This window comes from Crassostrea angulata, chromosome 3 (genome assembly GCF_025612915.1).
Source record: "Crassostrea angulata isolate pt1a10 chromosome 3, ASM2561291v2, whole genome shotgun sequence".
Taxonomy (NCBI): Eukaryota; Metazoa; Mollusca; class Bivalvia; order Ostreida; family Ostreidae; genus Magallana; species Magallana angulata.
This window is the reverse complement of record NC_069113.1, coordinates 47783773-47808844: the sequence shown is the minus strand read 5'-3', so window position 1 is coordinate 47808844 and position 25072 is coordinate 47783773. Positions and strand designations below refer to the sequence as shown.

General features: G+C 36.5%; 2 protein-coding genes across 3 annotated transcripts; both read right to left on the bottom strand.

The window, feature by feature from the left end:
- Positions 1 to 1190: 1190 nt before the first annotated feature.
- Positions 1191 to 9941, bottom strand: LOC128176373 (uncharacterized). Of its 2 annotated transcripts, XM_052842649.1 has the most exons (6): positions 8698 to 9941; positions 7939 to 8093; positions 5660 to 7665; positions 5274 to 5508; positions 3725 to 3826; positions 1191 to 2338 (listed from the first exon to the last, which is right to left on the bottom strand). In XM_052842649.1, exons 2-6 carry the CDS (start codon positions 8078 to 8080, stop codon positions 1818 to 1820), a joined length of 3006 nt encoding a protein of 1001 aa, XP_052698609.1. In that variant the 5' UTR covers positions 8081 to 8093; positions 8698 to 9941; the 3' UTR covers positions 1191 to 1817. The 2 variants fall into 2 exon arrangements, with proteins under 2 accessions (XP_052698609.1, XP_052698610.1); XM_052842650.1 differs by lacking the exons at positions 1191 to 2338; positions 3725 to 3826 and adding an exon at positions 5108 to 5223 and having other exon boundaries at positions 5256 to 5508.
- Positions 9942 to 10181: 240 nt separating this feature from the next.
- On the bottom strand, positions 10182 to 17747 carry LOC128176374 (NAD-dependent protein deacetylase sirtuin-2-like). The gene is made up of 15 exons (XM_052842651.1): positions 17458 to 17747; positions 17178 to 17269; positions 17041 to 17065; positions 16485 to 16643; positions 16279 to 16385; positions 15847 to 15903; positions 15658 to 15726; positions 13558 to 13681; positions 13305 to 13370; positions 12913 to 12968; positions 12560 to 12636; positions 12272 to 12329; positions 12080 to 12144; positions 11928 to 11994; positions 10182 to 11570 (listed from the first exon to the last, which is right to left on the bottom strand). Exons 1-15 carry the CDS (start codon positions 17480 to 17482, stop codon positions 11235 to 11237), a joined length of 1383 nt encoding a protein of 460 aa, XP_052698611.1. The 5' UTR covers positions 17483 to 17747; the 3' UTR covers positions 10182 to 11234.
- Between the last annotated feature and the right edge of the window lie 7325 nt (positions 17748 to 25072).

Here is a 25072-nt window from a genome sequence, read left to right as displayed (position 1 = left end):
TTTAACCTTAATTATCTTCAGAGAGTATATCTTAAACAGCTTCCCATTTATAATACAGTCAGTATTTTTCTATCGCTTTGTCCGTCTGTCTGTCGGTGACCTTTAAATTATCAGTGTCTTTTGAACTGTACAAGACAAAGACTTCAAGTAGAAGGTCAAGTCAGAGGTAAAGGCCAGAGAAGGAATAGAGTTGACCGTCAAAGGACTCTGACAACATCGGGGACATAATATCTAAGTCCAAGTCTAAAAGGGTTAAAAAGTATCATATGGAAGGCAAACAGATCCAACTAAATGCACGACTTTTTGTTTGCTTTCCATAAAATAAAATCAAGAAAGAACAAAAGTTAAAAAAAACTACTATAATCAATGCTATTTCTCATCATGCCTAGACCAGCTATATGTGCTTTGAAGACTATCTGAAATGTAACACGCATGAGAGAGAGAGAGAGAGAGAGAGAGAGAGAGAGAGAGAGAGAGAGAGAGAGAGAGAGAGAGAGTACATGATTGCGTTTGCAGGAAGATAAACGTACTCTGTCTACATGAAATTTTTTAAATACCTTTACCTATAGACAATTAGGATCACCAGGTAAGGATGTACACACCTTGCGATCGTTAATTGATGGAGAGATGGCGGTGACGCGGGTGTTGGGATGACATCACCACTGGACCACTGTCTATGTGATGTTCCACTCGCGCTCACAAGCAACCCTTACATGTTGCGCTGGTACTTCCGATTCAAATCAGCAAGGGATTGTTCTTGTGCGATCATATCATACTTCTGAATTTTCCAATGCGGTTAGAAGTTAAAGAAGGATATTTAGCTTGACATACAGTATTTTCTTTGACAATTTTTATTGTTTTTTTTTAGGCATCGTGAAGATGTAATAGAGGCAGCTTATTGTGTATAGAAAAGTCATAAGTATTTTCTTCTTCACTTATTATGTTTAATAAAGCCATCTTCAGAGTATAAAGACTAATACTGTAAAATTCTTTACACTTTTAAAGAACAGAATTATGATGAAGATGTTAAAAAATGTACATGTACTGGATTCGGAAGTTTCTGTGAAAACACCACAGCATTGTCTTCTCAGATTTTTATTTTAAACATTGATGGGCATTGTTTGGCTTTTGACAGGGGATGATTCATGTTCTGTTTAATTTGTTTATTTTAGAGAAAAAAAAGATCTATATCAACGTCAACTTTAATAAGGAATCTATTTGATTGACAATGCAAACTAAAGTTGGATACACTGTATTGACTGTAACCTTGTTACAAAAAAAACAAAAAAATACAAATGTTAAGTAAATGATGCCCATGTGGTTTTTGCAGAACCACACAGGAAATAAATTAAAATACATGGTTGTCCCTACAACTAGAAACAAGCACCAATAATTCTCTAACATCCGTCAGATTTTCATAAATAATAACATCCACTCCTTGTTGATTTGACACTGAGGCAAAACATGTTTGAACATAACTAAAATACCAATACTATTTGTCTAACCTCTGCAAAAAATCTAAATAAAGTGATAACAAAAGTCATATTTGGTGCTCTAATACACATATTTTTGGTTATTTTCAAAGAAAAATAGAATTTGTAAATAAAAGTACAATATCTTTGCACTTGTTGCCTTTTTTGGTTGTTCCCCCATTAATGTGATTGGGAATTTTCCTGGAGTAAATTAGGTCACAAACTGCATACAAACGTGCATATAATACTAGTTTTGGTCGAGAGAGAGAGACACTTTGAGTCAGTGTTAGCTTGTTAGAGTCAGAGAGAGACTGAGTTTGTGGGAGTCTGTTAAACATTCTGTGGTCACACTCTTCGCTTTTTCCCTGCCATGCTATCAGAGTCCTGACTCGGGTCATAATCATCATCCTCGTCACCTGATTCTTCAGGTTCATCCTCGGAGGCATACACTCGTTCCGGCTCGAATCTCTTTCTCTTCACTCGCAGATTCTTTTTCTTCTCTGGGCTTTTCTGTAGCATTTCAGCTTCCTCCTCCCCTTCTTCTTCATCATCTTCATCATCCTCGTCTTCTGAGTAATTGACATTGGAAGGTTCTGCTTGTGACCTTCGTTTGTACGTATATTTTCGGGGGATTGACTTTCGGGCTTTCCTTGGGGACTTAGAGTTACTTTGGTCAGAATCCTTTTCTTCATCGGAGTCTGATAAAAATGTGTCTGGGATACTGGACTTGTGTCCTTCTGTTTTGACCTCGGACTCAGGCCTCGTCCTGTCGCTGAGCTCACTCAGAAAACTGACTGCTTCCTCCTCCAAATTCTCCGTGCTTTCATTCAGTCCATGCTTCACTTTTTTATGGCGGTTCAAATTTCCTGACACAAAAAAAATTAATTAATAAATAATGATGATAGATTACCATCAGAAATAATAACAACTAGGTCCTATCAAATCTATACTACTAGTATCAATAGTGTGAGAATGCTGTCATACATTTAGAAATAGATTGTTTGTTTCTAAAATTTTAATTTCGTCTGATCATTAGTACACTGTATCTGGAAAACATCTTGAATTTACTGCTGACAGAATGGTGAGGAGAGTTAAAACAGGCTGATACTTCTGTGTGACATAAATATCATGTTGACAGAAAATAAAACTAGTAAGTGCAATTAACTTCAAAATTCAATGGAATATTAGAAATGCCATGTTCTAATTCTGTAGTTTGGAGTCTTACATCGTTAAACTTGAAGACCCTATAAAATCTATAGAGACTGAGTCACAGTTGAGAGTTTTTATCGTTCATTAAAAGTTCACACCCACAGATAAGAACCAACTTTATTTCTGCGGGTAGATAGGTATTTTACTATATAGCTACATATCATAAAAACTCTAAATATTTGGTATTTCTTATTTGAATAGATCTTTGATAAAGCAAAATTCCCATATGTTTAAAAATCAAAAAAGTCCAAGGGGGAATAAAAAGCCTGGTAGATTCTCACATATGTCAATTTATCTTGATTTGTAAAACAGAGCTGAATGCAATAAATCAAAAATGTTTTGAGTAAGGGATATAGTGACAGATGGGCAGTATAATGGAAGGGGAAACCACTATACACAACATTTCCACTAAGTAACAGGCTGGCATTAAATTTATCAACTATTCTTGTATTCACAAATATTTGATTTTGAGACATATACACAGTCACTTAATTTCATTTATCATGAGAGGACACAATGTAAATATCATAGTTACTGATAAATATTGAAGTTGTTAATGATGACCGGTATGACCTGATGGTAAAAAAATTAGCATTCAAGGACAGGCACCAAAAAAATTGTGGATATACATCACACTAAAATATTTACATGTAAAATATTTTAACTTTGGGTATTCATCACTATTTGTCATTCATTGAAGAGGTTTGTTTTATGGGATTTACATTCTTGATAAATGTCTTGTTTTTGATGAACTTGAAAAAAGGAATTTACGGTAACTCGCAAAGTAGTATGATTATATTCAACCTTTTTAATGCTTCATATCAAAGCAAATCATTAACTTTCTCATACTAAAATATATTCAAATTGACACAAAAAATATGACATGTTAGTCTTTTACAAAAATGCGTACCCATTATCTTTGGGAGAACAAATAATCTAAGAATGAATGTCTATGGGTTATCACTATCTCTTCATGTATCATGAACATCTTTAATACATATTTATCAGAGTTTGATCAAAATAAAAAAAAATTATAAGTGTACCTCTCAGTGTGAAAGAGCTGCCACAGAAACAGACATAGGGCTTGGAGTTTGTGTGCATATGTATGTGACCTTGCAGATTGTGAAGTCGACCAAACTGTTTACCTGCAAAAACAATATGACAAATGAATATACGAAATAAACAATCTTTAATTGAATGCTTGTCAATAACAAAGAAACAACCAGATAATTGAATACTGGTTAAACGATCTGATTAACAAAATCAAAATACCAGTAACGGTAAAACACTATTAAAACAAAGTGCCATAGATGGGCAACGTTGCTTCGTTATAAGCGTAATCGTTATATCCATCAAGGTTACAACATATATTTCAGTCTCTGGAAATGAAAATTACTTCGCTGTAAGTGTCAATTTATTATAAGAGTGTTCGCTTTAACCATGTTTTACTGTATCAAGCTATGGTTATCTTGATTTTTTTTATTTGTTTGAAAACTACTGTGCATGTGTATCAGAAGTAATAAAAAACTCATATGCCATCTTTGAACTTCTACACATGCATTGGTAAAGTTTGACTTAAGGTATCTCACTCCTCACATTTTGATTTCATTACGCAAATGTTCATTATGTTTTAAAGGAATATGATTTATTAATTTAAACCTCACAGAAAGATCATCATTTCATAATTACACATCATTCATAAAGAAAATCCTTTTGAATTGAAGAAACAAACAAGTTTTTGGGGGAACTATTTTCTCGTGCGGAAGGTTTTTTAGTCAAAAATGACAGAAACAAGCAATTTTACTCATTTTCAGTATACTTTTCTCTTTATTATACTTAATTCATTATTCACATTTCTAATGTTTGATAGGTTTGTGACATGTTCTATAGGTCCCATGTGACTTGTACAAAACTTAATTTTGAGAGAGTGATAGACATTTAGCATAAAATCATGCAAATATATAGAAAATGTCTGAACTTTTTTAGGCCAAATTTTTTTTTAGGTCAGATGACCTTTTTTATCTACAATGAAGAGTAAAAAAATTAAATTATAAGCAACAAATTCAATACTTATTAGTTTTATACGATATAAAATGGTTTGAAACAGTTTACGCTTTTTTATAAACCGCTTCACGGTTTATGAAGCATAAACTGCCCCAAACCATTTTATATCGTATAAAACAAATATTGAATTCATTCCTTGATAGAAATTGTCTATTTTTAGTGCAGAAAGGTCACACAAAAATTCATGCAGCTTCGTACAATTTTTTTCGTAATCCCTCTATTCAGTGTGACCATTGTTCTTAATTAAAAACAATATTTCTAGAAAAAAGTTTGCTAATCAAAAATACTAAAAACAAATCCTAATCAGGCTAAAATTGCATTTTAGATGCAAAAAGGTCAAATTAATTTGGCCATAACTCAGAGGAATGAACACTGACCTCCCATTATCTTTGTATTTTTTAATTGTGTTTTGTCTACATATTTCAATGATATACTTCTCCAGAAATTCTTGATACAAGAACATTGAGGAGTGGGATACCTTAAAGATAGGCAACAAATGCCGACAGTGACCACTTATTTGTTCCTTACCACAGATATGGCACTCGTGTGGTTTCTTGTCTGCATGGACCACCATGTGGGCCTTGAGAGTCTGTGGCTGCGTGAATGTCTTCCCGCAAGTTTCACACTTAAATTTACGCTCTGCGTTGTGAATCAACAGATGGCGCTGCATGTTGGCCTTCTGGTTGAAGCACCTCCCACAATGGGGGCATTCCCAGGGCTTCTTCCCGCTGTGTGTGTACTCATGAGCTTTCAAGTGATGTTCCTGAAATTACATCTAAGGATATCATTCATGCATATTATTGAGCACAATAGTTATAATAGCTGTTTTAAAACTGGTTCACCTACATGTATTATCAAAAGATGACTATCTATAATCTGTTTCCTATACTATAGAGGCAATTAAACATAATTACTTTAAGAAAGTCCATTCCACATTCTGTACATATATACGGCCTTGCTCCCTCATGAGTCAAGAGGTGATCTTTAAGTTGACTTGGATACCGAAAAACTTTGTTGCAATATTTACACATAAGACTTTGGAAATTGTCATGGTACCCCATGTGAAGCTTTAGGGCTCTTACTGTATTGAATTCTTCACTACATTCAGTGCACCGATTTTCCTCTCCTTTTTCATGTTTCTCTTTGTGTAATCGTAGCTCTCCGGGAAAAACAAACGACCGTCCGCAAGCGTCACATTTATGAGGCCGGTCCTCTGAGAGGTGCACAGCCTGATGTCTTTTGAGGTGTGACACTTGTGTGAAACTTTTGGAACAGATTGAGCAGACGTGAGGTTTGATATTATCATGTGTCAGCATATGGGTGTTCAAATGACTCAACTGTTTGAAATACTTTCCACACACCATACACAAGTGGGGCTTGATACCGTTGTGGTCCAAAATGTGGGTGACTAGATTGTGTTTGGTGGTGTAGGACTTCTCACACAGATGACACTGCCAACGTTTCTGATCACCGTGTTGTACTAACTGAGAGTCATCAATGCGGATATTTATTTCTAACCTATCCTTGTTGTCCTCTCCTGAACTTTGGTCTGAGTTCCGATTGGTTGCATTGGATTGGTTTTGGTTTTCTTTTTCTTCATTTCTTGCATCAAAGAGATCTTTAGAAACCTTGCTCCCACCAGCAGACGGAATTACATTTTGAGTACCAGAATCAACAGTGCTTGTTGAATTAGACTGTCCTTGCTTTTTATTTGCAATGGATATGGTTACCATGGTAGCATTGTCAGCAACAGTGGTTGTCATGACAGCACGAGCTGCTGCCCTGTTAAAGCTCGGAGAGGTTATTGCGTATGGCTGGTTTAGCTTCTGCTTGAGTTTTTTGAGATCACTGTTATTTAGCTGTCCTTTTTCATTCAAAACAAAATCCCTCAGAAAATCCAGTGGATTCGCAGACACATCTTCCTCCTCTGCTTCACTGAAAGAGGTATTAGAGTGCCCTCCAGGGAGGTTCATATGTCTTGGAAATCTTCGCCTGGATTCATGATATGGCCATGTACTGTGAGTACCGGATTCCATTCCATATACATCCTCACCAATCAAACTTGCGTCATACTGGTAGAAAGGTTCAAATGAAAAGTCTATAAATGGTTTGGGGTTGTTAATCAGCAGTGGATAAGGTCTCCCAAGATTTCCTTTTAATAGAAATTTTACTTTGTTATTAGAAGGACTCCTTTGAGTGGGGTTTGATACATTCTGTAAAGGTTTATTCTGTTGGGTGGTATGCCCAGGGTGTCCTCTCATATCAGACACTTTGGCTGCTACTGACTTCCGACTGTCTGCCATTCCATTGTGAGCTACTTCTTTGGTGAAAGCATCTGCATTGATCCTAAAGTTTGAGGAATGACTCTTTTCTTTAGAAGCCATGCTTCCTAAAGCCATTGAACCGGACCTGTCGTGACAAGATCCTAGATCAACATTGTTTTTAGAATGACCTTGGAGTGACCTTCCTGGACCATATGATAGATTTTCACCAGTATGGTGGGATGAGAATACTTCTTCTGCAAAATGTCTTGTCTGTTGAAGATAGGAGAGGCCCTCTGTTAGCTGGTTAATCTGAGATTGTTGCATATTTTGATGATTGTGAAAGCCTCCGAAGTAGGGGCTGTAACAGGGAGAAGACTTTATCTGATTGTCGGAGAGGGAGCAGGGAGGGATTCCCCCTACAAGAGCTCCAGGCTTCAGATGAGTTCCCTGCAAAGACGAAGAGCTCAGGTCGATGCCACCAGTGTTGCTGGGGACTAGTTTAGTGTGAGCCAGATTACTGAGCTGGGATGTAGGTGGACCCTCCTTGAGGGCCTCTGAAGTGTGGGGGAACAGAAGTGGGGGAGGAGGGTTAGGGGTAGACCTAACTGCATCCAGGTTCTGCGAGGCATCATAACGCTGATATGGAAATTCCGGTCCTGAAATGATAAGAAAAAAATCTAAATCATAAAATATCTATCCACAGTTATATATACTGGTATATCTATGAATGTGTATTCAAAGACGATGTATACTTAACTATACATGTATATCAATGTCTTTTGTTAATTATGTCATTAAAAGTTTTCACCATTCCCCTACTAGACACCAAATCAAAAAAAAACACCAAACATCATATTTACATTTTAGTTAAAGCTGAAAGAGAAAAAAGGAGAAAATCTTATCATCAAGGAATCAACTGACTGAAATACCTGGATGTGAGCTGGGAAACTGGCCTGGGTTAGGTAAATATGGGTAGGTCATTGAGGTCGGTCTCTCCTCCATGTCTGGAGATGAACAGAAGTTTGTGTCATGGTGAAGGTATGGGAAATCTCGTCCAGGGACACTGTCCATTGTGGCATGTTATCTGTAAATAATTGTATTGTGCATTTTGTGGCCTCATTGGAGTGGAAAACATGCTGTCAACAGTTAACTGTTTAAGGTTTGAAGCAAATATGGGTTTTTTTCATAATATTATAGAAATTAAACTCATGATTAATTCATCATGGGCAATTATCCTACTATTTAAAATCATTTCTAGTCTACAATATTTAAAATGTCGCATTGTATCGATGATCAATTTTGGTTAAGAATATGTAATTTTCTAAACGTTGAGATCCGCCCCTGGATAACATCATCCAGTTTTTTATGACAAAGACTGCATTTATATTAAGTCACGTTAAAAGGTTCATATGATTTTGATGCTTTTCAAACAACAGAAACAAATAAATACAGTCCCCTTTCACGAATTTCATGTTTTGATCATCTATTTTTGTTTTCGGGAGAATGGAAAGAGAGAAAAGATGGCGTCCAAAGACAGAAAGAGTGAAGCTAAATCGTACTTGCCAATAAACAAAAAGGAAACGCAAATACAATTTATAAGGATAAAATATCAAATTAATCAAAAGATGTAATAATAAAAATACCACTGACCGACAACTCATTAAAAACAAACAAGAAATAATCCTTACCATATACAGTTCGTCTTTGGATAGAGTGATGGGCGAAGTCTTTTAAACTGGTTCTCTTTTCGTTCAGGAGACAGCACCAGGAAATTGCGTAGGGATTTTAAAACTTGATATATTCCGCAGAACACATTGATATATTGTTATATATGGACCTTGATCAACGTTATATTCAATAAAATAATCAAATTACTGTGATATTTTATCAAAGTATTTGGTGAGACGCCTATAGAAAAAGACTGTGCACTATTTTCTCATTTGTAAACCAATCGGGCTCGACATCCCAAGGTCATTTGACAATGTGGCGGGATTTCCAAGTCAACATTTCCGACCGCTTTTTATGACAATCTTTTTCATAATGATATTCGTGACATATAACCAATGATAACATAACATCTAATATTTCTAAAATATTAAATATTAATTCGTCGAATGCTTGCACAATATTGCAACTTCTCAAATGTTTTTAGCAGGAAATTGCAATCCCACTAATAACAGTCAGTTACTGATATGTATTTTGAGCGATTGTTGAAATCGTGAGCCGATTCATTTACTGCATTAGTAAAAAATGCAAATTCTTTACTTGCTTTATGTTTGTAGAAGTGAATTATATCATATGGCATAATTCGATTTAAGATGTACTTAACCCATTCATCCTCATAGGTTGTAATGCATGTATCACAAAGAACTGATCAATAAATTTCTAATTCTGTTGCATGTGTTTTCAGATTGGAGAAGATCTCCCTGTTAGTTTCCGTATAAAATTTGAAATATGTGTAATCATAGTAAAAAAAAACCAAAAACCCCGTACTATTAGAAATCTATAAATTCATTTTATGCTCCTTTTGGAATTTTCCCGAGTCCTTTTGGGTTCATTTTGTGTCCCTTTGGGTTAAATTGATGCCCCAAATTTGTCCGATGTCTGTCGCTAAGGAGCTCAATGTTTAACTTAACAATATGTGAAGAAAAAATGGAATATCTTTTAAATAAGATGCTACTACTACAAGGATATGAAGGTGGCGATATTTCATGTTAAAAAAAACGCAACTCGCTAACGTTAACGCGGGTTATGTAATTTTTTCTGCAATGAACAGTACCTTCGTAATCCGCATAAATAATCAAAGAAAGTATTTTATTGTTTATTTTTACATCTTTTTTTTTTTAATTAACGAATAGATTGTAAAAAGTAAGTAAAATTCAATAAATTACTGTTACTGTACATCAGTACGTTAGCTAAAAGAAACAGCTATGGGAATTTCAGTCTGACATCATCATGATCATTTCGTGCAGATAAACCGGGCGTTTAGATTTCAGTTCTGTCAGTTTCCTGTCAGTTTTAGTCGCCTTAGGTTTCGTAAGAAATAGAGGGGAATTATACTCAGTATCTGTAAATTTATCTCAATAATTTATTTTCCATGAAAGTTGCATATTTGAAAATAATCGAAGAACCAATAAAAATTATAAAATTAAGTCATTGGAACACAAAAGTATTAATTTTATGATATTATTGAGTTATATTTGCATCAGATTCTAAGTACATTTGTATGTATTATTAGTACACAATGCCACTTTTAGAGATTAAAGTGGAAAAGAAGGATATACAAGCAAAACTGTTCTGCAATGATCAGTTCCTTCATAACCCGTATAAACACCAATGTTACATGTACGGAATGTAGTATTAGGACTGCCCAAGCTTTCTGTTGTTTTCCATGCCGCTAAAATTATTTCGATCAAGTTCACGAAGATATATTTACATCTACCAAGTATTATTCCCTCTTTTTCTTACGGAAACATATAGTTAATTCATAGCTCTATAGAAACAGCCATATTGAAATCTACACGCCCCGTTTATTGATTGGTCGAAATCTACAGCGGCTGAAACTGACAAGAAAGTGACGGGACCAAACTTGACACGCCCAGTTTATCGATTGGTCGAGACCTACAACTACCTAGGAAAAATCACGAACTGCACGAAATATTCAAGACGACGTCAGACTCAAAGTCTCACAGGAGACAATTTGGCTGTTTCTTTTAGTTAACGTACTTACGTACATTAACAGTAATTTAGTGAATTTTACTTACTTTTCATAATCAATTTATCAATTGGCTAAAAGAAAGATGTTAATATAAACAATAAAATGCTTTCTTTGATGATTCATTCGGGTAATGAAGGTAGCGATCATTGCAGAAAAAATTTGTATTTTTTCTGCAATGTCGCTACCTTCATATCCCGAATAAATTACCAAAGAAAGCATTTTTTTGTTTAAATATACAGCATGATCTTATGATGTAAAAATTATATTTTGAAGGCATTCGAATAAACAGTAAGTAAACATATATTCAAAAATATTTAAACGAATGTCATTTCTTTGCAGCTCTAGATCTGTTATTGCCCATTGGCGATTCCGTTTGCTTTTCATGCACAGAAAAGGTTTGTCTATGAAAAGATGCATGAATATACTGAGTGCGAACTCAAAGTAAAGTGCCTTCCTTAAATTTGCTTATCAAGCAAAAATATTTGGAAATTCTCCCACAAAACCATATCATTTTTTAGTTTTCATATGTTTTGTGGAGAGTTTGGTTTGTTGCTTCTTTTTGTCATTGCCTGGTTTTTGGTTGGATGATCCCGAGGCTGAAACAGAAGTAATTGTTGCTTTGGATATCTCTGCTTTCTTTTCTGTATGGCACGGTTTCTGCTTGGGTGATTCTCTGGGATTGGTTTTCATCGGAATTTGATTGGCTGGTACTTTTGTATCGGCTTTTATTGATAATTGATGGGACATTTGCGTCGGAAGTTCCGTGGCTTCTTTTTGTGCTTCCTCTAAAAACTCTTTATCGAGCCGAGCATGCTCAGATGCCACGAGGTTTGTTAACTCATCCTATTTAACACAAATACGTATAAATACATATAAAATGACGACTTGCAGACGATTTGTTTTTTAATTGAATCAGAATATATTGTGGAATTTTTAAAAATTTAAAACAAACACTACACATAAATCACAACATTTGTGGATCTAGAAAGGGGTGTGGCCGAGGTCCCGACCCGCCTTCGAAATTTGGGAGAGTTAGTTAATTTACATGATAGAAAATTTATAAGAAACCGAGACATTGAACAATCCCCTGTCCCCTCTGAAAAATCCTAAATCTACAACTGCAAAAAATTCGACAATGTATATACATATAGTAAATAGATACAATATGTAAAGATATCGGTGTCACGTGATGTAACTTACTTTCCAGCCTATAAGTTCCGCTAACCTGGTACAGCCATCATCACACGCAGACTCAAGAAACACATCCCTACAATCAAATGGGATACACTTGATACTATCTTGGAGAGAGAGAGAGAGAGAGAGAGAGAGAGAGAGAGAGAGAGTATACTCACCGGTAATTATCTTCGTCATCGAATTTAAATCCACCGCCAAACACCAAAATAGTAAGGGGATGTTTCTAAAATCAAGAAAACAATAGAAAGAATATATTTTTTTTTTAGTTTTAATTAATCTTTACAGAATTTTTTATATTTTGACAAAAGTGAAAGCATAGAGATAGAAGAAGAATTGAAGTGATTACGCACCGCCTCTGACGCGTTTTTCTCTAAATTGATGTACAGTCTGGGCGTTTCCTCAGGAACCCTGTAAAGTCAACGCAGAAAAAGATGGAGTCACCGAGATTTCTTATGCATGTTGCTTTGATTAAAAATCTCTCTCTCTCTCTTTCTCTCTCTCTCTCTCTCTCTCTCTCTCTCTCTCTCTCTCTCTCTCTCTCCAGCTGGTTGTGATGAATATTCAAAGTTCTAGTGGTTTGCATTGTGGCCAAAATCTTTAGATATAAGAGTCATGGGGTGAAAGTTATAAACACGTACTTGATTATCAAACTGGCAAATGGCTGAACCTTTAAAGACGTTCCAAGAACAATCAGCAAGTCACACTGTTCGAAATCCTGCAAATATTTGCATCCAACAGAATTATGCGAAATACTTTATATAGATATGAAATTTCAAAAACAATAAATAAATTACCCGGTATGTAAATCTAATTAAAGTTTTCCATGGAGATAGATTAGTTAGGAATTCATGCATATCGTAATAAAAATTAAGTTAAGTGGTCAAACATTACTTATCAGGTATACCTTAAAGTTTTAGATATTATTTGCTATGCTGTGAAGTATCAATTACTAAAGAATAAAAATCCGTAATTTTTTTAAATCAACTGATACCTGGTCCACGAGTTCCGAAAATCTCTTGGGGAGGGGTTCGCCAAAGAAGACGGTATCTGCCAACAGAAAGGTCATACTACACTGGAGTCGTCTTGTTTTGATATTTTATCAAATAAATATAATTATCTATGTGTACTAGTATATTTTACGTGTACATCTTCAAATAGTTTGAATATTGTTTTATCTAACGATCTTTTGAAAAGTTCGACTCAAAATATGAAAATAAACAACAAAACAGTAGAGGAGAAAAAAATAGTTGCGGCCTACTTCATCATAATCACGCTGTCTGTTCGTCTGTCTTGGGTCAAGGGGTCTCAGTTTATGGGCTTGTTGCCTGGACCCAGGGTGGCATATAACCTCACGTACACTGTAGAAAAGGTAAGTACACATACCTGGTCTGATTGTCCCAGTGCAGCACTCTATAGTACATTTTGGAATTTCGTCTCTCTTTAAACAATCTGTAAAATTCCTAATAATAAGCTCCAAAGAGAAATATTTTCGCGCGCAGGTTTGAATACTCGGGTCATGCGCTCCCCGTGTGAAAAATAAAAATTCTCAACGCAACAAAATTTTAATTTCGTTTGATCAACCTGCAGGCAAAGTAAAACGAAACTGCTGTGTTAAGTATTAAAGGTATGCACTGACCCCTGATCCACAAATTTGTGTATTCCTTCGAGCATTCTATACAGTGCCCGACTTGATTTGATCCGTGTGCTTCCATTAACAAATCTGGATCTATCCCAGCAACCCTCTCCAAGCCATCGATATTCTGTAAAGTGATCAATTGATTAATTGACTGATGGATGCCCGTAATCACGGCTGAATTAATAAAACTGTTTGGAGGTACTACATAGAGGGTCTTTGATCAGAGATCCCTACCCAAGTCAGATGACAAATTCTAACTGTCGAATTACGTATTAAATTTTCATAAATTGACCTTTCTAATTTATGCAAACTCTTTTTGTTAATTGACTAAAATATGATCTATGAATGATGTCCGGTAACTGCCGTGATAGATTTACCGTTAGAAAATATCTAGGTGCAATACATTGGTAGACCTAACAACTGTAGCCTTTTGTATTGTTATACTTTCATGTTAAATACTGAAATCTGATTGGTTAAGACGCAGTTAATAATATTTACTATTACCCTCAGCGTTAGCAACGCACTTGGCAACGGGTAACATTAAAAAATGTTACATGCGCGAAAATTATGCGCGTACGGTTCGCTGTAGAATTCACGTTATTCCTATATAAAAGCAGTAAAATATTCTTTAAAATTTTAAAAAAGACATTCAGTATAACAAAATAAATAGTGCCTGTTTGGGAGGATAACAGTTGAAATTGACACCCCTCGAAAACCATTGTCAACCTCCGCTTCGCGTCGGTTGACAATGGTTTTCTCGGGGTGTCAATTTCAACTGTTACCCTCCCAAACAGGCACTATTTATATACTGGCAAACTTCCTGGTAGAGTTCAGCATATTTTGGCAAAGCGCCCACAACTCTTTTTTTTTAAGAAAGAGCAAACATGCGCGCATAGACATTTAAACTGTGATTTCTGACGTATAAATGGACAAGGATATTTACGCGGGGGTGTTAAGGAAGCATATTGAATCTGAGTTACATGTTATTCCGTGAAATCACAAATCTTACTAATTATGTACATATTCAAATATCTAAGCAACGAAACGTAGACCAAAAACTAATAAAAGATACTGAAGACAATTTTTTTTCAGAAATTAGTTTGTATTACGTAGATTTACACATTGATGACGTCATGACTAAAAGTTGAATGTCGTGTGAATTTGATCGGAAAGCATTGTAAACAGAGTCAAAATATAACTAATCTAAGAACTCTAATAAAGTATTGTGGTGTGATTTATTGAGAATTGAACATAAGAATACTGGGAAAGAAGTTAGTTTTATCAATCATTCGCTAAAAGGTATGTAAATTTGCTTTTATTTATCGGCCAGGCTTTCCTCTGTCGTTGTTTACGATATAAAAATCCGCCTAGAACAACACTACCCCGTATATATTGAACTTGAAATTTTATACGTATCGTTAGTTTGATCAATGCTTTATTTGAAAAGTGCTGCTAGAATCCCATGTTTTGTGCTGTTTTGATGGAACTTACCGTTTTCCGTGCAAACCTAATAAAAGTTGGGAAGGTTTTACGAGAGCCGGATGAATAACTATTTAATTAAGAAGAACATAGAATTCTAGCAGCGGTTTTGATTAAACTGAGATGATTTGCCTTCACTTGGTATGTTTATTTTATTTTAGAAACCGCGGGGTAGTGTTGTTCTATCACATTTTACGTTAAGGAATATACGTAAGCTATTTATAGTTGTCACGTGATAATGCACCAATGTGGCAGTAATGTACTACCCGATTTTATTGCACGGACATCTGTTTTAAAGGATAATACTAAGTTTTTGATCTTATTCAAAATATTTATTTAATTTCACGATTTTTAATATAACAGTCAAAATAAGACGTTAAATTGTCCATATGCTTCCTTAACACCCCCGCGTATCTACATGTACATTTATGGATATGAAAGCCTCTTTTGTCACGGGAAATATTCCAACCCATTATCCACTACACAAAGTGTCAGGACTTGATATTAATATACATGATAATTTTAAAAACATATCATAGGCCAGTGCGTGTAGACTAGAAACGCTACGCAACTCTTCAACTTCAGCAATAATAGTAAATAATGGTAAATACCTGTACTTACCTGTGTGAAGTGTCTGAGTAAGACGCCTTTCTCTGCCAACATTCTGATGAAATAATGGCATGGGGTAGGCTAATTAAAAAAAATGAAATAAATGGATTATCTTTTAGCTCATTATTACAAACAAGCTATACCTTTAACTAATATGAGTCAATGTTAAATTCCAATGCCACAAAGGGGGTATAAACTTGCCTTGTAATTCCCCAGAAGTAACTCTTTCCGCACTGTGTAATACGGTACAGGATTCTCCTGAAACCAAATCAGTTTCAATAAGTCAATTTACTGCGATTTCTTACATGTATTTTCATTTCCAAATGTAGAAAGCAAGAAATATTACCGAACGCTGTATAGTATAAACTGTAAACTATTAAGCGTTCTTACAAGAGGAGCGGGATTTCGATGAATTAGCAAAAATATTGGGTGTTTGTAGTTTATGAAAAAAAAGTTAATATACAATTTATCATACATGTACATGTACCAGTCCTGTAATATGCCATTCATAGTAACTCGATCTATTGGTATATGAATTTAATTACAGGTCTACGCAATCTGTGAAAATTAATCGCCGGCGAATATTAGTTAGGTTACGGTATACTCGTACGTGATAAGTGAGACTTAACCGACCTTGAAGTAACTGATGGAAAACAAGGCCTGGGGGTCGGGAAGATTGAATTGGTCGAGATTGTAGTATACGCCTGTCCCCTTGGAGCGAAAATCAGGAATACCAGCAGCTGGAAAAAATGAATTACTTGTTGGTTTACTTTACTAAAATTCTCTGTCTGTCTCTGTCTGTGTGTGTGTGTTCTTCCGAAGACTTTATTCTTACTCACACGTGGAGATACCCGCCCCTGCCATAGTGATGACCTTTTTGACCTTTCCCTCTGATATCAATTTGGCCACTCCTTCAAGGTTGACCGTAGATAGGATTTGTTTGGGCGGCGGCCGCAGTCCCAGCGCCCTTGCCATGTACTCTCGGAGAAATAGTTCACCTACACGAGCATACAAAGGATGAGGTTCCATCCCATTACACATTTCAGCGTCCGTTTTAGTACTCAAATTACAAAGAATCTACCATGATTTAGATCATTTTCAAATAAGAAATTAAAACAAACATATCCTGATCATATAGTGTCAATAGTTCGGATCGTTTTTTATTATTGTAATAATAGAAGATTTCTTTACGCTTTGAATTTTTTGTCAATTTATGAAGAGCGTCCTTCACAATAGAATAACCCCTTTTATGAACATATACTATATTCCAATACCCCTTGTCCATTAACCTAAAATGCACGTATTCAAATTAATATCGAAATATTCATCTTCACGTAACATAAAAATTACTAGCATCTAGTTTTATCTTGCGAGTAAAAGAAAAAAAGGACATACTTTTGGTCAGCTCCCTTTCCGGTTTCTGAACAAATTTAATAGATAGATAGGTTAAATTAAATGCCTCAATTTAAGTAAAAAAAAAAAAGATAATAGGTCGATTTAGATTGAGTCACATTTGTACAGATTAAACTGACCTTGTCCTTGTTCTTGGAAACAGCTTGAGGAAGTTCCGTTGAACCACTAGATTCAATATCAGAATGATTACTGACATTTTCTGGATCTGTAACTACACCAGAAAACAAGGTGTCGAGATTGGTTCGAAACGTCACCGAAAAACATATATCGTACAGATAATCATGAAATCTTTACCAATGACATGCAATTTGTTTGTCCACTAAATAAGAGAGAGAGAGAGAGAGAGAGAGAGAGAGAGAGAGAGAGAGAGAGAGAGAGAGAGAGAGTATACATGCTTACTTTTTTCAGTTTTAAAGTCTGTCATCTCTACACAGTAATAAGACTATCCTCACATGCGGTATTTGATAGATTGTCAAGTTTGCAATCGATATAAATAGGGTATTTAAAGTATGTCGTCATAATCTATTTATATAATCGGTCAGGTGGTGCTATTTGTCAACATTTAATTTCAATCTTCCTTATAAAAAACGAACCACTAGTATAATACTAATAAATGTACGTGTATATCCCTTATACTATACATGTAATCAAACACTTATAGTAGTCCTGGTAGTTGGTTAACATTTGAGAGCTTATATGGTCATTTGGTGGTTGCTGTTTACAAACAAATAATATATGTGCATTGAACACCGATCCCGACCAATATTGCAGAGCAACTATAAAATTAGAACCATTTTGACTTTAACAAGGCCTTGGACTTTCAGTAGAATGTAACTATCTATTTCTTGCATCAAAACAAGTTCAAAAGGACGCTGGTTCAAGCGAAATAAATAAACACCGATTGCGTAGTCTACGAAAGCCCATTGAACTCATTTTCGTAGGTAATAAAAAATTCGCGAATGAACGCGTTAGTTTAGCAAATAAACGCGAAATTTTCGCGAATAAACGCGAAACTTTCGCGAATAAACGCGAAACTTTCGCGAATAAACGCGTAACTTTCGCGAATAAACGTGAAGCTTTCGCGATAAAACGCGTACTTTTCGCGATTTAACGCGTAACTTTCGCAAAAAAACGCGAAACTTTTTATAAATATTGACATTTTTTTACAAAGACCTTTATGAAGAACAAAGATTGAAAACAAACACATTTTAGTTTTAAATGAAACAAAATCTTTCATACATTTAGATATGAATAAATGTGATAAACTTCATACAAGTTAATATTAATTCAATCTTGGGAAATCTTTAAAATCTTACTGCTAATTTTCAAACGACATAATGCATCGCACTTTTAATTTTCTCATCAGTGCTGTATTATCATACATTATTTAACATTTGCATTATGACAATTTTAATTCGAATTAAAAGTTTCATTAAATATTACTGTCAAATTGAAAGAATATCATTGTTCAAAACGTTATATACGTTATATCGCCGCGACATAAGTTAACGTCTAGTTTGACGGCTTTATATCAGAAAAATAAGTCAACTTGTGAATTGAAATAAATTTAAATTATATACTTTTTAGGCACTTTGTTCAAATTTAGATAACATAAATTCGTCCTCTACATTTATCACACATGGCGTTTGACAATCAGTAGTAAGATTTTAAAGATTTTCACGTTTGAATTTATATTTATTTTACATTAAAAAAAGATAATTATACAGTGCCTGTTCAAGTACAGGGTCGGCAAACAAATGAAAAATGATGTTCTACCTCCATGTCTACTTGGAACATCTAACATTTAATAGTTGTATAAGTTTCATTAGATTTATTTATATCTATATATAAAAATAGATAATTTTCTTATGATAAATCAACGTAAAACGGATGATATAATAATACTGAATAATAAGTATTTATCGAAAATTAACTGTGTTTGTTTTCAATCATTGTTCTTCATTAGATTTCTTAATGGATTGACACTATTTATATAGAAGTTTCGCGTTTTGTCGCAAAAGATTCGCGATAGTTACGCGTTAAATCGTGAAAGTTACGCGTTTATCCGCGAAAGTTACGCGTTATATCGCAAATGTTTCGCGTTTATTCGCGAAAGCTACACGTTATAACGCAAAAGTTATGCATTTATTCGCGAAACGAACACGTTTACTCGCGAAACAAACGCGTTTATTCGCGAAAGTTTTATCGCGAAAAAACGCGTTTCTTCCTTGGTACGCACCGAGTTCGTGCTTATGCAGGCTCTTTTGTCTGCGTTCTTTCATCTTCAGGTACCATTATAATGCTCGTGGTTCTTAGATCCACAGTTTGTATGGGACCATGGAGTTTTGTATGCAGGTCATGTATGCTCGAGGGTCTGACATATCCAGTGTATGTATGATTAAAGTTTGTGCGTGTATTCGTGTGTAGCACCGAGTTCGTGGTTATATGCAGGCTCTTTTGTCTGGGTCCTTTCATCTTTAGGTACCATTATAATGCTCGTGGTTCTTAGATCCACAGTTTGTATGGGACCAACAATTTTGTATGCAGGTCATGTATGCTCGAGGTTCTGACATATCCAGTGTAAGTATGATAAAAGTTCGTACGTGTATTCGTATATACAATGTTCCACCGATTTCGTTGTTACGCAAACTTTTTTGTCTGGGTTCTTTCATCTTTAGGTACCATTATAATGCTCGTGGTTCTTAGATCCACAGTTTGTATGGGACCAAGGAATATTGTATGCAGGTCATGTATGCTCGAGGTTCTGACATATCCAGTGTATGTATGATCAAAGTTCGTGCGTGTATTCGTGTGTAGCACCGAGTTTGTGGTTATGCAGTCTCTTTTGTCTGGGTTCTTTCAATTTCAGGTACCATTATAATGCTCGTAGTTCTTAGATCCACAGTTTGTATGGGACCAACGAGTTTTGTATGTATGACATGTATGCTCGAGGTTCTAGCATATAGAGTGTATGTATGATCAAAATTCGTGCGTGTATTCGTGTGTAGCATCGAGTTCGTGCTTATGCAGGCTCTTTTGTCTGCGTTCTTTCATCTTCAGGTACCATTATAATGCTCGTGGTTCTTAGATCCACAGTTTGTATGGGACCATGGAGTTTTGTATGCAGGTCATGTATGCTCGAGGGTCTGACATATCCAGTGTATGTATGATTAAAGTTTGTGCGTGTATTCGTGTGTAGCACCGAGTTCGTGGTTATATGCAGGCTCTTTTGTCTGGGTCCTTTCATCTTTAGGTACCATTATAATGCTCGTGGTTCTTAGATCCACAGTTTGTATGGGACCAACAATTTTGTATGCAGGTCATGTATGCTCGAGGTTCTGACATATCCAGTGTAAGTATGATAAAAGTTCGTACGTGTATTCGTATATACAATGTTCCACCGATTTCGTTGTTACGCAAACTTTTTTGTCTGGGTTCTTTCATCTTTAGGTACCATTATAATGCTCGTGGTTCTTAGATCCACAGTTTGTATGGGACCAAGGAATATTGTATGCAGGTCATGTATGCTCGAGGTTCTGACATATCCAGTGTATGTATGATCAAAGTTCGTGCGTGTATTCGTGTGTAGCACCGAGTTTGTGGTTATGCAGTCTCTTTTGTCTGGGTTCTTTCAATTTCAGGTACCATTATAATGCTCGTAGTTCTTAGATCCACAGTTTGTATGGGACCAACGAGTTTTGTATGTATGACATGTATGCTCGAGGTTCTAGCATATAGAGTGTATGTATGATCAAAGTTCGTGCTTGTATTTGTGTGTAGCACTGAATTCGTGGTTATGCAGGCTCTTTTGTCTGGGTATTTTCATCTTCAAGTACCATTTTAATGCTCGTGGTTCTTAGATCTACAGTTTGTATGGGACCAACGAGTTTTGTATTCAGGTCATGTATACTAGAGGTTCTGACATATCCAGTGTATGTATGATCAAAGTCCGTGCGTGAATTCGTGTGTAGCACCGAGTTTGTGGTTATGAAGGCTCTTTTGTGTGGGTCCTTTCATCTTCAGGTACCATTATAATGCTCGTGGTTCTTAGATCCACAGTTTGTATGGGACCAACAAGTTTTGTATGCAGGACATGTATGCTCGAGGTTCTGGCATATAGAGTGTATGTATGATCAAAGTTCGTCCTTGTATTTGTGTGTAGCACCGAATTCGTGGTTATGCAGGCTCTTTTGTCTGGGTCCTTTCATCTTCAGGTACCATTATAATGCTCGTGGTTCTTCGATCCACAGTTTGTATGGGACCACCAGTTTTGTATGCAGGTCATGTATACTCGAGGTTCTGACATATCCAGTGTATGTATGATCAAAATTCGTGCGTGTATTCGTGTGTAGCATCGAGTTCGTGGTTATGCAGGCTCTTTTGTCTGGGTTCTTTCATCTTCAGGTACCATTATAATGCTCGTGGTTCTTAGATCCACAGTTTGTATGGGACCAACGATTTTGTATGCAGGTCATGTATGCTCGAGGTTCTGACATATCCAGTGTATGTATGATCTAAGTTTGTGCTTGTATTTGTGTGTAGCACCGAGTTCGTGGTTATGAAGGCTCTTTTGTCTGCATTCTTTCATCTTCAGGTACCATTATAATGCTCGTGGTTCTTAGATCCACAGTTTGTAATGGACCAACGATTTTGTATGCAGGTCATGTATGCTCGAGGTTCTGACATATCCAGTGTATGTATGATCAAAGTTCGTGTGTGTATTCGTGTGTAGCACCGAGTTTGTGGTTATGCAGGCTCTGTTGTCTGGGTTCTTTCATCTTCAGGTACCATTATAATGCTCGTGGTTCTTAGATCCACAGTTAGTATGGGACCAACAAGTTTTGTATGCAGGACATGTATGCTCGAGGTTCTGGCATATAGAGTGTATGTATGATCAAAGTTCGTCCTTGTATTTGTGTGTAGCACCGAATTCGTGGTTATGCAGGCTCTTTTGTCTGGGTTCTTTCATCTTCAGGTACCATTATAATGCTCGTGGTTCTTAGATCCACAGTTTGTATGGGACCAACGATTTTGTATGCAGGTCATGTATGCTCGAGGTTCTGACATATCCAGTGTATGTATGATCTAAGTTTGTGCTTGTATTTGTGTGTAGCACCGAGTTCGTGATTATGAAGGCTCTTTTGTCTGCGTTCTTTCCTCTTCAGGTACCATTATAATGCTCGTGGTTCTTAGATCCACAGTTTGTATGGGACCACCAGTTTTGTATGCAGGTCATGTATACTCGAAGTTCTGACATATCCAGTGTATGTATGATCAAAGTTGGTCCGTGTACTCGTGTGTAGCACCGAGTTCGTGGTTATGCAGGCTCTTTTGTCTGGGTTCTTTCATCTTCAGGTACTATTATAATGCTCGGGGTTCTTAGATCCACAGTTTGTATGGGACCAACGATTTTGTATGCAGGTCATGTATGCTCGAGGTTCTGACATATCCAGTGTATGTATGATCTAAGTTTGTGCTTGTATTTGTGTGTAGCACCGAGTTCGTGGTTATGAAGGCTCTTTTGTCTGCGTTCTTTCATCTTCAGGTACCATTATAATGCTCGTGGTTCTTAGATCCACAGTTTGTATGGGACCACCAGTTTTGTATGCAGGTCATGTATACTCGAGGTTCTGACATATCCAGTGTATGTATGATCAAAATTCGTGCGTGTATTCGTGTGTAACACCGAGTTCGTGGTTATGCAGGCTCTTTTGTCTGGGTTCTTTCATCTTCGGGTACCATTATAATGCTCGTGGTTCTTAGATCCACAGTTTGTATGGGACCAACGATTTTGTATGCAGGTCATGTATGCTCGAGGTTCTGACATATCCAGTGTATGTATGATCAAAGTTTGTGCTTGTATTTGTGTGTAGCACCGAGTTCGTGGTTATGAAGGCTCTTTTGTCTGCGTTCTTTCATCTTCAGGTACTATTATAATGCTCGTGGTTCTTAGATCCACAGTTTGTAATGGACCAACGATTTTGTATGCAGGTCATGTATGCTCGAGGTTCTGACATATCCAGTGTATGTATGATCTAAGTTTGTGCTTGTATTTGTGTGTAGCACCGAGTTCGTGGTTATGAAGGCTCTTTTGTCTGCGTTCTTTCATCTTCAGGTACCATTATAATGCTCGTGGTTCTTAGATCCACAGTTTGTATGGGACCACGAGTTTGTATGCAGGTCATGTTTACTCGAGGTTCTGACATATCCAGTGTATGTATGATCAAAGTTGGTCCGTGTACTCGTGTGTAGCACCGAGTTCGTGGTTATGCAGGCTCTTTTGTCTGGGTTCTTTCATCTTCAGGTACCATTATAATGCTCGTGGTTCTTAGATCCACAGTTTGTATGGGACCAACAAATTTTGTTTGCAGGACATGTATGCTCGAGGTTCTGGCATATAGAGTGTATGTATGATCAAAGTTCGTCCTTGTATTTGTGTGTAGCACCGAGCTCGTGCTTATGCAGGCTCTTTTGTCTGGGTTCTTTCATCTTCAGGTACCATTATAATGCTCGTGGTTCTTAGATCCACAGTTTGTATGGGACCACCAGTTTTGTATGCAGGTCATGTATACTCGAGGTTCTGACATATCCAGTGTATGTATGATCAAAGTTCGTGCGTGTATTTGTGTGTAACACTGAGTTCGTGGTTATGCAGGCTCTTTTGTCTGGGTTCTTTCATCTTCAGGTACCATTATAATGCTCGTGGTTCTTAGATCCACAGTTTGTATGGGACCAACGATTTTGTATGCAGGTCATGTATGCTCGAGGTTCTGACATATCCAGTGTATGTATGATCAAAGTTTGTCCTTGTATTTGTGTGTAGCACCGAGTTCGTGGTTATGCAGGCTCTTTTGTCTGGGTTCTTTCATCTCCAGGTACCATTATAATGCTCGTGGTTCTTAGATCCACAGTTTGTATGGGACCACAAGTTTGTATGCAGGTCATGTATACTCGAGGTTCTGACATATCAAGTGTATGTATGATCAAAATTCGTGCGTGTATTCGTGTGTAACACCGAGTTCGTGGTTATGCAGGCTCTTTTGTCTGGGTTCTTTCATCTTCAGGTACCATTATAATGCTCGTGGTTCTTAGATCCACAGTTTGTATGGGACCAACAAGTTTTGTATGCAGGACATGTATGCTCGAGGTTCTGACATATCCAGTGTATGTATGATCTAAGTTTGTGCTTGTATTTGTGTGTAGCACCGAGTTCGTGGTTATGAAGGCTCTTTTGTCTGCGTTCTTTCATCTTCAGGTACCATTATAATGCTCGTGGTTCTTAGATCCACAGTTTGTAATGGACCAACGATTTTGTATGCAGGTCATGTATGCTCGAGGTTCTGACATATCCAGTATATGTATGATCTAAGTTTGTGCTTGTATTTGTGTGTAGCACCGAGTTCGTGGTTATGAAGGCTCTTTTGTCTGCGTTCTTTCATCTTCAGGTACCATTATAATGCTCGTGGTTCTTAGATCCACAGTTTGTATGGGACCACGAGTTTGTATGCAGGTCATGTATACTCGAGGTTCTGACATATCCAGTGTATGTATGATCAAAGTTGGTCCGTGTACTCGTGTGTAGCACCGAGTTCGTGGTTATGCAGGCTCTTTTGTCTGGGTTCTTTCATCTTCAGGTACCATTATAATGCTCGTGGTTCTTAGATCCACAGTTTGTATGGGACCAACAAGTTTTGTATGCAGGACATGTATGCTCGAGGTTCTGGCATATAGAGTGTATGTATGATCAAAGTTCGTCCTTGTATTTGTGTGTAGCACCGAGTTCGTGGTTATGCAGGCTCTTTTGTCTGGGTTCTTTCATCTTCAGGTACCATTATAATGCTCGTGGTTCTTAGATCCACAGTTTGTATGGGACCACGAGTTTGTATGCAGGACATGTATGCTCGAGGTTCTGACATATCCAGTGTATGTATGATCAAAGTTCGTGCGTGTATTAGTGTGTAACACCGAGTTCGTGGTTATGCAGGCTCTTTTGTCTGGGTTCTTTCATCTTCAG